The 13,560-nt window shown below is 40.5% G+C and overlaps 1 protein-coding gene across 2 annotated transcripts in view; it reads right to left on the bottom strand.

Annotated features, from left to right (window-relative positions):
- Positions 1-13,560, bottom strand: part of Zmat4 (zinc finger matrin-type 4) — a 396,947-nt gene that overhangs the window by 175,880 nt on the left and 207,507 nt on the right. For both annotated transcript variants that reach the window (XM_017802973.1, XM_008852314.2), the window contains exon 4: positions 419-575. In XM_017802973.1, the coding sequence (XP_017658462.1) occupies positions 419-575 (157 nt within the window). The remainder of the gene's footprint in view (positions 1-418; positions 576-13,560) is intronic.

Below are 13,560 nucleotides of genomic sequence, written 5' to 3'. Positions count from 1 at the left end.
ACTAGGTAGTTGTGACTACAGTTTTCATCTCTGCTTGCCGCACACCAACATAAGAAACAGGTGACACCTGCGGAGGACCTGCCTACCAAGAGGAGTCAGCATCCAGCATCCATGCAGAGTACAGGCTGAATCTAGGATGACCATAACATAAAATATCATACATGACACATAGGACATGTGATAGCCATGTTGGAGGATGTAAACAGCATTCCAGAAGATGACTAGGACCCTGAAGTTGCATTCAATGGTCTTATGACTGTGAGATATGCTGGGGCTCCCCATTCACCCCTGGGGGTTCGGAATGGCCCTGACATTAGACCCCATGTGCTGGAAGCTGCCGAAGAGAGAGGGTGATTTGTGTCACAGCTACAGTGCATGGTGCTCTGCATCTGCTCTGGGTCACTGGTCACACTCATACCTGTGGTCTTCAGGGGCGTTTTCTCTCCTAGCAGCAGTTTTAACCTTTTGGCATGGATTTTCCCTTGATAATGTGAGTCAGCCACCACCGCAGAAGTAAAAGACATGTTACAGAGGGTACAGCACTTATTCTTATCCACCATGTCGGCATCACTTCCCTGCAGGGGGAGAAGGAAAATGACAGTGTCAAAAAGAAACTCAAGCCTGAGCATTTCCCACCCCGTCTCATAAATGACACTTCTCACCTGCGTGAGATTCCCTTACTGCTGACTCATAGACATGCCTGGCTTTAGTTATGCAATCATTTTTTTCTTCACGATAATTATCACTAACTCAGTAATATACATTATTTAGTGGCTACAAAAGTCAGACACTGGGATTATAAGAAACTTCACAGATATGAGTTACTCGAAGAAAAGTGGAGCCCACAATTAGGTGAAGGCACATTGTCTGGCTCTGTGAGGGAAGCAGTTGGTAATTGCACCCATTATACTCATTAAAGCAAGTAAAATATCAGAGTTCACAGGCCTGAATTATTTAGCAGAAATTATCATTTGGCATTCAGCTCTGCCTTTGCCCAATTTTGGCCTCACCAGGATACATGGCTGCAATGTTCAAGCTTGTTTTATAAAAAAATGCTCTAAGGACTTGAACATATTTCATACATAATTTGCATATATATCATAAAACTGTGATGACCATGCTGGCTGAATTTTGAGAATCTGTGTAAGTTTTTCTTTTCTTTGGAAATGATGATTCATTAAAAGCTGCAAAATGCTTAAATCCAGCTTGATTTTTATGCCTTTGTAAGATTTAATGAAAATGAATCATGATTCAGAAAGCAGCAAATCCTTTGTCAGACCATGTGACCCAGCCATTGTGTGTCCAGGTCATCAATTACCTCTACTTCCCTGGAAGATTAATCCTCTGCCTTCCCTCATGTCTAGTTGGAAACTGAGGGTAAAACCAGGTCCTAGATAAGGAGTTAAATCTGTTCCTAAATGGAACAGCAACAGCAAAGCACTTCATTGTTACAGAACAGACGCAGAATAGTGTGCGGCCCACAACAGTCCCTTCTCAGTTCCCAGAATGAAATCTAAAATTGGATGGATGGGGACAAGAAGGTAGGGACAAAGAGGAGAGAGCAGTGAGTTACATAAATTTTACATAATACATCCAGACTGGTAGAGAGTTGGACAAACCATGTGGTTGTTAGGAAACCAACGCCTTCTTCCTTAAGGCACCAATATGTAATGTTGATAACTAGCTTTTGGTACTTGGGAGGAGAGCTGTGTGTGTGTGTGTGTGTGTGTGTGTGTGTGTGTATGTGTATGTGTGTGTGTGTGTGTGTACATGTGTATGTCCCAGGAGGCTGGCCTATACTTTACAGGTAGAAAAGAAAGGAAACAAACTAAAATACTGAAATGTTGGGACTGGAAGGTGGGTAGTGAGAGGAAGTGGATCTGTGGACACGGGGGCATATTTTCACAAGGTCATTCCTGGAAGGAGCCTGCTAGGCACTGACCACTGGGAATGCCCTTGCTGAGCTGCAAAGGTGAGGTACTTTGAGTTTTGCTTTCAGTTGAAAACCAAAGTACAAAGACTTTTACAAACACTAATGTGGTATGCTGGAAGATAAAACGGACAGTAAAGAGAAGAGGGCTGGCACTCCCCACCCACCGGGCTAATGAAGGCTACCGGGGCTACAGAGTCCCTTGCAGAGGAACCCACCCAGAATTGCCAGGAAAAGTCAAATTGTGGTCACTAAAGAAGTTTAACCCGTTCATATTACTCCTGTACCTCTTTAAACCAAGACCGTCAATGTGGAAACAGTTGTTTAAACTAAAGCACGTGCATTTCTAAACCAAGCACAAGAAGATCACAGTCTATCTTTCTAGACTCCCCCCATCTAATGACTTCATTATGAGTTTCAACAAAGTCTGGCCTTTCTTCCTGGGGCTTCAACATGTATACTTTTTAAAAAGAAAGGCCGTGAGCCGGGTGTGGTGGTGCACACCTTTTAATTCCAGCACTTAGGAGGCAGAAGCAGGTGGATCTTTGTGAGTTCGAGACCAGCCTGGTCTACATAGTGAGTTCCAGGCCAGCTGGGGCTACAGGGAGACTCTGTCTCAAAAAGACAAAGAAAAAAAAGAAAAGAAAAGAAAGACTGTAATCTAGAATACAGGGTTAGTATTACTGTACAAAGCAGGTAGTGATAAGAGCAGGGCAAAACCTGCTCTTAACCTGTAGAATGACCAGTCGATCTTGTCATTTATTTAGCACATTTTAGGCACCTAATAAGTACATTAGGTGCTATGCCAGATGACGATTGCTCTACTCAATGCTATAAAGGAAGCTGGCACCAGGGGGATGAGAGGAGGAAGACAGAAAATAAGAAAGGATATCACGATCAAGGGATCATTATCTTTCTGGACTTTTCCAACTGCACAGTAGAAAGAACCATTAATGTGCGTCTGTTTGTGAGGCTCTCCATCACTCCCCTTCACAATTAATCTAATATAGTCTGGCCATGGTGTGTTCACAGCTCCAGGCAACCATTCCTCCTTGAAATGAAGCCCCTGACATCCATCGTCCTGTCCTGCACAATCGAGAACTTGCCTTGGGGCCCCTGATGGCCTATGCATTCCTCTCTTACAGCAGAACTCTATGTTATTACATACACTTGTTTCAGATATGTCTTCTACAATGAAACTCCTCTAAGGCAAGGAAATTGTCTTATTGACAGTAAATACCCAGGACCTAGAACAACACTTACCACCCAGGTGGTGAATTTCCTGAATGAGAGGGATGGTTTACGGGACTGATAACCTTCATGGTGTAAAAGTCAAAACAGGAAACAGCTAATGCAGAGATATCCATCTGTAAGCCAATTTTTTTCAGGCTGGCAAGTTGGCAGAGGAAAGGACCAGTGGTATCAGTAGCTTATAAAAAAATCTTAGGGGTGACAACCTCATTCACCTTCCCAGCTCCCCCACCCTGTCTCTCCTCCTAGTGTGGACACTGGCCCATTTCTTCTCTTGGCACCCCAGACCTCTGGACTACCCTCTTGGCCCAGACTCCCCACTGCTTCCTGATCCTTTGCAACCAGACCAACCCAATTCCTTAGTTTAGTCCCCTGGAGCCCTCAAAGCTGGTTTTCTCACCAACCTCATCTTTGTGTGCCTGAGACCAGCCTTCATCCCTGGCTGTCCCAGCCCCAACCTGGATTGCTGAGACCAGCCTCCTTACCTGACTGCCTGAGAGTCCTGAATCCTACCTCTACCTAGCAACCCTCCCAAACTGTACTGTGCCTGCTGACTAGAGGGATCCAGGAAAAAGCATGAGAGCATCTGATCCTTATCCAACTCGGGCCTCTGTTGGAATTCCTGAGCAGCAGAACTAAAGCCATCCGGCCCCTCCAATATAAAATCAAAAGAGAGAAACTGAAGCCTAGACCAACCAGCTTTTCATGTCCAACAAGTAAACCACAAGGGCACATAAAGTTTACAAACAGGAGCAGACCTAAACTCAACAAAGGCCAGAAACACAAAAGAAATCCACATGTCAAAGTCACAGTGAAAAAATAATAACATGAAAAACCAAAATAATACACCCCCACAAAGTACCAAAAGTCCTGTAAAGGAGTACAAAGAGAACCCCCTAGAGATAACACAGGACATGCAATTGAAAAGAACAATTATAAACATGATAAAAGAATTCAGTGAATTTAAAGAACACACAAAGAAAGAAATCAAAGAACTGAAGGAAGATAGGGATAGACTTCTGAATGAATTCAGAAAAGAGTTAGAAATATTGAAGACTACTCAGGCTGCAATGAAAAAGGAAGTGAAATAATAAATCAATTAGAAATGATAGGAGAAAGCCTCAACAATAGAAAGAATGAAATGGGAAACAGAGTATCAAGGCTGAAAGATAAAGTGGAAGAATTAGACCACTCAAGCAAAGATTATGAAAAATTTAAGAAAACACAAGAATGGAATATGTAGGAATTGTATGACACCATAAAAAGACCAAATTTACACACCATAGGCATACAGGAAGGAGAAGAATCCCAAGATAATGGTATGGACCAGATCTTCAACAGAATTGTAGAAGAAAATTTCCCAAAATTAAAGAAAGACATACCCATACAAATACAAGAAGCATATAGAACACCAAACAGACAGGACCAGAAAAGAAACTCTCCACAGCACAACATAGTAAAAACACTAAACATACAGAACAAAGAGACAATTCTGAAAGCTGCAAAAGAGAAACAAGTCACATATAAAGGAAAACCCATTAGGATTACAGCTGACTTTTCAGCGCAAACTATAAAAGCCAGAAGAGCCTGGACCAAAGTATTCCAACTTCTATATGACAATAGATGCCAGCCCAGAATTCTTTACCCAGCAAAAATGCCTATTATAGTTGAGGGGGGAAGAAAAACCTTCCATGACAGGAATAGCCTAAAAGAATACATGTCCACTAAACCAGCCCTTCGAAGAATACTTGAAGCAATAATAGAGAGCAGAGAGAAAAACAACTATACCCAAGGGATTGTGGAAAGAAATTCAGTGAAGGTATAACTGTGGAAAAGTATAGCTATATCAAGGATGTAAACAGAAATAAAAATGACAAAATTCAATACACATCTTTCATTAATAATGTTAAATATCAATGGTCTGAATTATCCAGTCAAAAGACAAGGACTAGTTGAGTGGATTAAGACACAAAACCTGTCTTTTTGTTGTCTGCAAGAAACCCATCTCACTTTCAAGGACAAGCACTACCTTAAGGTGAAATGATGGAAAAAATATTCCTAGCAAATGGTACTAAGAAAAAAGCAGAAGTTGCAATTCTAATATTTGACAAAATAGACTTCTAACTAAAACTAATCAGAAGAGATAAAGAGGGCCACTTCATTCTTATCAAAGGAACAACTGACCAAGAAGATATTACAATCATGACTATATATTCACCAAACTCTGGTACACCCAACTTCATAAAAACAGTACTACAGGACATTAAGACCCAGATTAATCCCAACTCATTAATAGTTGAGGACTTCAATACCCTATTATCCCCATTAGATAGGTCAACAGTTCAGAGAATTAACAGACAGACATCTGAATTAAACAATAGCATACATCAAATGGACCTAACAGACATCTACGGAATACTCCACTCAAGCACCAAAGACTATACTTTCTGTTCAGCACCCCATGGAACCTTCTCCAAAACTGACCATATATTGGGGCACAAAATAAGCCTCAACAAATACAAAATGATTGAAATAATTCCATGCATTCTATCAGAACACAATGCAATAAAGCTTAATATCAACACCGGAAGAACATGTAGAACCTAGTAACTACATGAACGCATGGAGATTAAACAACACACTCCTAAGTGATAAGTGGGTCAAAGGAGAAATTAAGAAAGAAATAAAAGTATTCCTAGAACTAAATGAAAAGGACAATACAACACAACAAAACCTCTGGACACATTGAAAGCTGTCTTTAGAGGGAAGTTTATAGTTTTAAGTGCCTCCATTAAAAAATCAGAAAGAACACAAATAAATGACTGATCATTGCAACTCAAGACACCTGAAAAGCAACAACAAACAAAACCCAAACCCAGTGGACAAGAAGAAGTAACAAAAATCAGAGCAGAAATTAATGAACTATCAACAAAGAAAACAATACAAAGAATGAACAAATCCAAGAGCTGGTTCTTTAAAAAGATAAACAATATTGACAAACCCTTATCCAGTTAACCAAAAGAAAGAAAACACCTCCAAATTAACAAAATCAGACATGAAAGGGGAAACATCACAACAGATACCCAAAAGATCCAGAATATTATAAGGGAATACTTTAAAAACCTATATGCTACTTAATTTGGAAACCTAAAAGAAATGGACAGGTATCTAAAATCATGGGACTCACCAAAACTAAACCAAGAAGAGATCAACAGAAGAGATCAAACAGACACATAATGCATAAGGAAATTGAAACAGTAATACAAAACCTCCTGACTAAAAAAAACCAGGACCAGATGGATTTACAACATAATTTTACCAGACATTTAAAGAAGATCTACACCCAATACTACTTAATTTATTCAAAAAGTTAGAAATCGAGGGAGAACTTCCAAATTCCTTCTATGAAGCCCCAGCATCACTCTAACATCAAAGCCAGGTAAAGATACAACCAGAAAACTATAGACCCATATTTTTAATGAACAGAGACGCAAAAATTCTCCACAAAATACTTGCAAACCGCATACAGACACACATCAAAAAGATCATCCACCATGATCAAGTCAGCTTTATCCCAGGAGTGCAGGGATGGATTAATATATGTAAGTCCATAAACATCATAAATCATATAAATGGGCTCAAAAACAAGTACCACATGGTCATCTCAATAGATGCAGAGAAGGCCTTTGACAAAATTCAGCATGCATTTAAGTTCAAAGTCCTAGAGGGAATTGGACTGGAGGGAACATACCTCAACATAATTAGAGCCATATACAACAAACCCACAGCCAACACCATTTTAAATGGAGAAAAACTGGAAGCATTCCCATTAAAATCAGGAACTAAACAAGGCTCTCTGCTATCTCCACTCCTTTTTACCATAGTGCTTGAAACTCGTGCAAGATAGTAAGAGAAGAGAAGGAAATTAAAGAAGTAATCATTGGAAAAGAAGACATCAAATTAGCGGAAGAGGGAAAACTATCACTTTTTTGCAGATGATATGATACTATACCTAAGAGATCCCAAAAGTTCCACCAGAAAACTCCTAGAACTGATCAACACTTTCAGTAAAGTGGCAGGTAACAAAACTAATCTACAAAAGTCTGTAGCTTTCCTATATGCCAATAAACAGAGGAATAGCACATGGAAACACTCCCCTTCACAATAGCTGCAAAAAAAAAAAAATCTCAGAATAAACCTGACCAAAGACAGTAAAGACATCTATAATGAAAATTTTAAATCCTTAAAGAAAGAGATGGAGGAAGACATCCGAAGATGGAAGGACCTCCCATGCTCATGGATTGGAAGACTTAATATTGTGAAAATGACCATCCTACCAAAATCCATTTATAGATTCACTGCAATGCCACTCAAAATCCTAAGATTCATATGGAAGCACAAAAGACCTCAGATATCCAAAGCAACCATGAGCACTAAGAGCAATGCTGGGGGGATTACTATACCAGATTATAAGCTGTATTACAGAGCTATAGACATAAAAACAACATGGTACTGGCACAAAAATAGATCTATAGATCAATGGAACAAAATTGAAGACCCAAATATGAGTACATGCAATTTCAGGCACCTGATATTTGACAAAGGGGCCAAGAACATTCACTGGAGGAAAGACAGCATGTTCAGCAAATGGTGCTGGCAAAACTGGATCTCCACCTGTAGAAGAATGAAACTAAACCCCTATCTTTCACTATGCACAAACGTGAATTCCAAATGGATCAAAGACCTCAATGTGAATCGAAGCATGAAACTCTGAAACTGTTGGAAGAAAACATTGGCAAAAAACCTACAAGATATAGGTGTAGGAAAGGACTTTCGAAACCAGACGTCATTTGGTCAGGAAATAAAATCAAGAACCAACAAATAGGACCTCATTAAACTAGAAAGCTCCTGTACATCAAAAGAAGCAATCAGAGGCAGGCAGATCTCTGTGAGTTCAAGGCCAGCCTGGGGCTACAGGGAGACCCTGTCTCAAACAGACCAAAAAAACTATTGCTCAGGAAACAAGGTCAAGAATCAACAAATGGGACCTCATTATACTAAAAAGCTTCAGTACATCAAAAGATGTAGCCAAGGAAATGAAGAGAAAACCCACAGAATGGGAGAAAATCTTCACCAGCAACACTTCTGACAGAGTTTAACATCCAGAATATATAACAAACTCAAAAAACAAAGAATCAAGAAAGGAAGTAACCCAATTAAAATATGGGCTAAAGAGCTGGACAGAGAGTTTTCAAAAGAAGAAATAAAGATGGCTAAGAAGCATCTTAAAAGATGTTCAACATCACTAGTAATTAGGGAAATGCAAATTAAAACTACTTTAACATTTCTTCTTACCCCAGTCAGACTGGCTAAGATCAAGAGAACAAATGATACCAAATGTTGGAGAGGATGTGGGGAAAGAGGAATGCTCATCCACTGCTGGTAAGATTGCAAACTTGTTCAACCCCTATGAAAGCAGTGTGGAGAACTCTTAAAAAACTACAAATGAACCTACCATTTGACCCAGTTATACCACTCCTTGGCATATACCCAAAGGACTCATCCTATTGCAGAGACACTTGTACACCATGTTTGTTGCTGCTCTTTTCACAATAGCTAAGAGATGGAAGCAACCTAAGTGTCCTCAATTGATGAGTGGATAATGAAAATGTCGTTCATATATACGATGAAGTTTTACTCAGCAGTAAAGAAAGACAAAATCATGAAATTTGCAGATAAATGTATGGAACTAGTAACAGCTATATTAAGTGAAGTAACATAGACTCAGAAAAAAAAACTGATGTATGTTCTCCCTCATATGTGGATCCTAGCACCAAATCCTTATAAGTGAGTTTTTATCCAGACATAACTACAGGATCCAGGATAATGAAAAGGAACCAGGGAGGTAAAGTAAAAGAAAGAACCTGAGAGAGAAGAACAGTAGGAAACAGGCTTAATAATGAAGCTATGGATAAAAATGGGGTCATTTAAATAGGAGGGGGGAGGGAGGGTTATCCAAGGAACCTTGGATATAAAGGGAAAGAAAGAGCTCAAGAGAGGTGGGACCATAGGGGAAGGATATTATCAAAGGAGAAATGGGGAAAATGGGGGCATCTTAAATAGGGAAACCATGGTGGAAGTGTTAGACAATGTGAGAGATAAATAATGCCTAGCTAGTTTAAAAAACCCAAAGGGAATCATATTAGTCCAACAACCTATTGACAAATTATACATATAACTAGTTCAAGGAACGAAGCATATGTCTAATCAAGGTTTACCTGAGAATGTTTGGTTTTTGCCCAAGCTTTATCTACATAGCACATGGTAATTAAAAGTACCAGACTGGTGGAACTAACCTTCTTGGATGTTTAACAGCCATACTTTGAGGCCTATACTAATCTGGTCAGAGGTACTTAAAGGACAGTTTTGTTCCTTGCCCTCCAAGGTCAACTAAATTCTAGGGGACTATTAGCATCTCTCAAAATGCCCGTAATTGTGATGGGTCACCTCTCCTCTTGTTCAGGGAGGCCATGGAGACCCCACAAGACGGACTTGAACCAGTGTCCAGTCTACAAAGAGGAGGGTCAACACAGAGGAATCATTTCCTCCATGCTTCCAAGTGAAGCCAGCCATGGTCGAGCAGGACCTTTGACTTATCTTCACATAGTGAGAACTGGTAAAAGAATGGAGCCAGGGGCTCTTCCCAAGCCCATGTGACCCCTGAGGAACAGATCCTCAAACGACCTTAAGAGTAAAAATAAATCGGTTTATCTGGACCAACTGTATGGCCTTAAACACCCAAAAGGAAAGTATAACAAAAGATTAAAGGAGCCAATATAATTTTTTAAGAGGCGATGTGTATTGTTAAAGGCTATATAACAAGAAACAATGCCAGACAGGAGATACCTTCCTTTGAGTTGTTGGCCAGGGTGGCCTAAGACACTCCCAAAATTACTCAGGCTATTGCCACAGCCCCTGATGGCCTCCCAGAACTCGAAGGTAAGACCCTACTGCAGGAGACAGAGCATATGTCAGACACAGGATTTGGAGAAATAGAGCTGCGACTGACCTGCAACCACTTCCCCTGAAGGCGAGCTCTCATAGCTTTGGAGAGCGCTATGAAGGTGCCAAGGGAAAACATCAATCAGTGGTCCAGCACCAGCTTCAAGACCAAATAACCACATCGGTGGTCAGCACAGCATACTCCATTGGTGCAGTAGTGGTACTTTCATCTTGGGGGAAATCAACAGCTACCTAATTTGACTAAAAGCCCACTCAAGGGAGGAAACTCAAGTGTGGTACTGTAACATAACCTAATGCACATGGCTGGAGAGGTCATAGATCTTAGAGAAAACCCCAAAACTCTGACATCGCTAGTCTAATGTGATTTTTTATTATGTGCAAAATATGTATCCTTATATTTACAGACAAATATCCCAGTCAACACTCATCAAAGAAGCTCAGTTTGCAGCAGTCAGAGACTAATACCAAGTACCACAATTGATCACACACAGACATTGTCTATGAATTGCCCAGGCCTAAGGGACACATCTGCAATGCAACCTGTACACCTAAGGCTCATGGAGCATAGAACGGGATAAAGGACACTAAGGATCAGTTCTCAATAATGAAGTTTCTTCATGCAGCAGAGGGACAGGAACACAAAAGGTCACAAATGGCCAAAGTGTGTAGAGATCAAGAGTCTACTAAATAATGGTCCTTGGAAGGACCTCTTTATTAAACTTCATCTGCTGAAGGCTCAGGGACCATCTTGGATGATGGGGTGGAAAGACTGTAAGAGCCACCGAGGAGGTGCATGACTATATGGAAACAGAGTCCTACAAGCTCCTGGGAATCTGCTCATATGATTCTATGGCATAGGTGTCAGCATACACAAGTCCCATGCAAACTCAGGCAGACAGTAACCCAGCACAGAACTGGGAAAATGAATAGCAGACTCCAATCTTACCTAAAGGAATATTGACAACTGATTGCTGCTAGATGAGGAAGAGTTGATCTTCTTAAAACAAGGGACTCTAGATAGGCTGACTAGACTTGGCAGATGGACAAGCATTGGGGAATGGCTGGGGGTACTGACAACACAGTGGGCAGTAACAGGGATGACAGAGTATATGGGCTCCAGTGGTGGGGGAGGCTATGGGAGGTCCCCAGTGGGGATGGAGGAATAAAGATGAATAAGATTGTTTGGGATGTTCTGTATGAAATACAAAAAAAATTAATAAAAAAAAATCTTGGGGATTTGCAAGGCATGGTGGCGCACACCTTTAATTCCAGCACTTGGGAGGGAGAGACAGGCAGATCTCTGTGAGTTCGAAGCCAGACTGGTCTACATAGTGAGTTCCAGACCAGCAGGGGCTACAGGGAGACCTTTTCTCAAAGAAAGACCAAAAATAATCTTGAGTGTTCAAATATAGAAAGATGTTCCCAGTATTTATGTTGGTTTCATGACCATAATTCTAACCAGCATTCTACACTTCTCTCCCTGGCAAGATGAGTCACTTCTCATGTAGAAGAGGCTGATAGAAGGGAGAGCCAATTATGCAATAAAATGTCATGCAATGGAGTTATGACATCAATGTAGAAGAGAAGCAAGGAGCTGTAGATACCTGACAACCAAGAGAATGAAGATTCCTGAGATGTGAAACAGCCTTTCACATCAGCACCTCACAGCTCCTGTGGAGCCACTGTGACCACGACGAGCTCAACCGCCTCCAGTGCTGCTGGAGGGAGACATTGGCCAGAAAGACTCCTAGTACTAAGCACAGGGCTACAGAGTGCTAGGATTTAAGTAGGAATTCTTAGCTACCCGAATTCCAAAGTAGTGGTTTCTTGAGGGTACAGAACAGGTCGTGTTTCGGAAAGAGTCTCACTATACACAGAGCAAGGTTTCCATATAGCTCAGGGTGGAAACGCCATAAATTCTCATGAACTGACCCCAATGAATGCATTCAAATATCCAGCTTAAAGAATTGAGAAGAGCCCTGAAGCAACCACACAAATGAAGAAAGAGTCTAAGGATATCTTGGAACAGAGGGTTCAGTCTGGAGGAAATATTTTTAAGCACGATGTTGGAATTGCTAAGAGAAAGGAAGAAGGAAGTATGTGGAGTAAGGGAATTTTCAAGAGAATTCAGTCAAGAAAAAGAAAGAAAACCCTAGGGTGCCTCTGACTGCCACCTAGAAATCTGTTCCTGAAGGGCCTTTCTCTTTTACATTCATATATATATATATATCAATTGATATAATTGTCTTCATTCAATTTAGCTTTAGGTGAATATAAAAAGCTTGAGGTAGATCATCACTCCCAGAATGCCAAAATGGGGAGTTTCAAGAAACAGTTTTTCTGTAAAAGAACCATAACTGATGAAAAACGGGTCTTTGAAAAATTATCTAGAGCTTCTAGAAATCATCTTAAAATCAAACAGCACTAGGGGTGTTTGGAAAAGCCATACGGAAATCTACTTATTCATATAAAAGACTTTAAATATTTTATTTATGACTTTTATATGTATGTGTGTATTGGTTACATGTATGTAAGTGCACCCATGACATATAAAGCCCATGGAGGTCAGAAGAGAGTGTCATATTCCCCTGGAACTGGAGTTACCAATGGCTGTTAGCCACCATGTGGGTGCTAGGAATCAAACCTGGCTCCTTTGCAAGAGCAGCCAGTACTCTTAACCCCCGAGCCATCTCTCTAGCCCCTGTATCAAAAGAGTGTAATTGTGGTTACCCTACAAAGGGTGATTCTCGCAGAAGCCTTAGGTTGCCAAATAAAAACCCCAGTGCCAGGTGGTAGAGATCCTAAAACAAGGAACTCTAGATAGGCTGACTAGATTCAGTGGATGGACAAGCACTGGAGAACGGCTGGGGTGCTGACAACACAGTGGACAGTAACAGGGATGACACTGTATATGGGCTCCAGTGGTGGTGGGGATTATGGGAGGGTGCCATTTGGGATGTGCGTATATGGATGAATAAGATTGGGATGTTCTGTATGAAATACACACAAAAATCAACAAATTTAAAAAATGAGTTATATTTGAGGAGGAAGCATACAAATTGGCTTCATGTTAATTACTAGAGATGAAAAACATTACCATTGAAATCTACCTGATGATTTTATATCCATGCTCAGGTGCCAAGGATCTCATAAAGTAACCAACTGTGACTAGTAATAATCAGATGCGTAGAGATGAGAGAGGCACGTACAAACATCTAAGTGTTAGTAGCATTAAAAACGAGTCTTTCTGCAAGGACCAATATATTCTAAAATGAAACGGAGATCTTTTTTAAAGGTTAAAAACTCATTCAATTTTATGTCTTACAGGGCTTATACTGAGTTCAATATTGTATAAC

The sequence above is a fragment of the Nannospalax galili genome, unplaced genomic scaffold (genome assembly GCF_000622305.1).
Source record: "Nannospalax galili isolate Female #2095 unplaced genomic scaffold, S.galili_v1.0 scaffold366, whole genome shotgun sequence".
Taxonomy (NCBI): Eukaryota; Metazoa; Chordata; class Mammalia; order Rodentia; family Spalacidae; genus Nannospalax; species Nannospalax galili.
The sequence above is the reverse complement of the archived record's forward strand: the minus strand, read 5'-3'. Positions and strand labels throughout refer to the sequence as shown.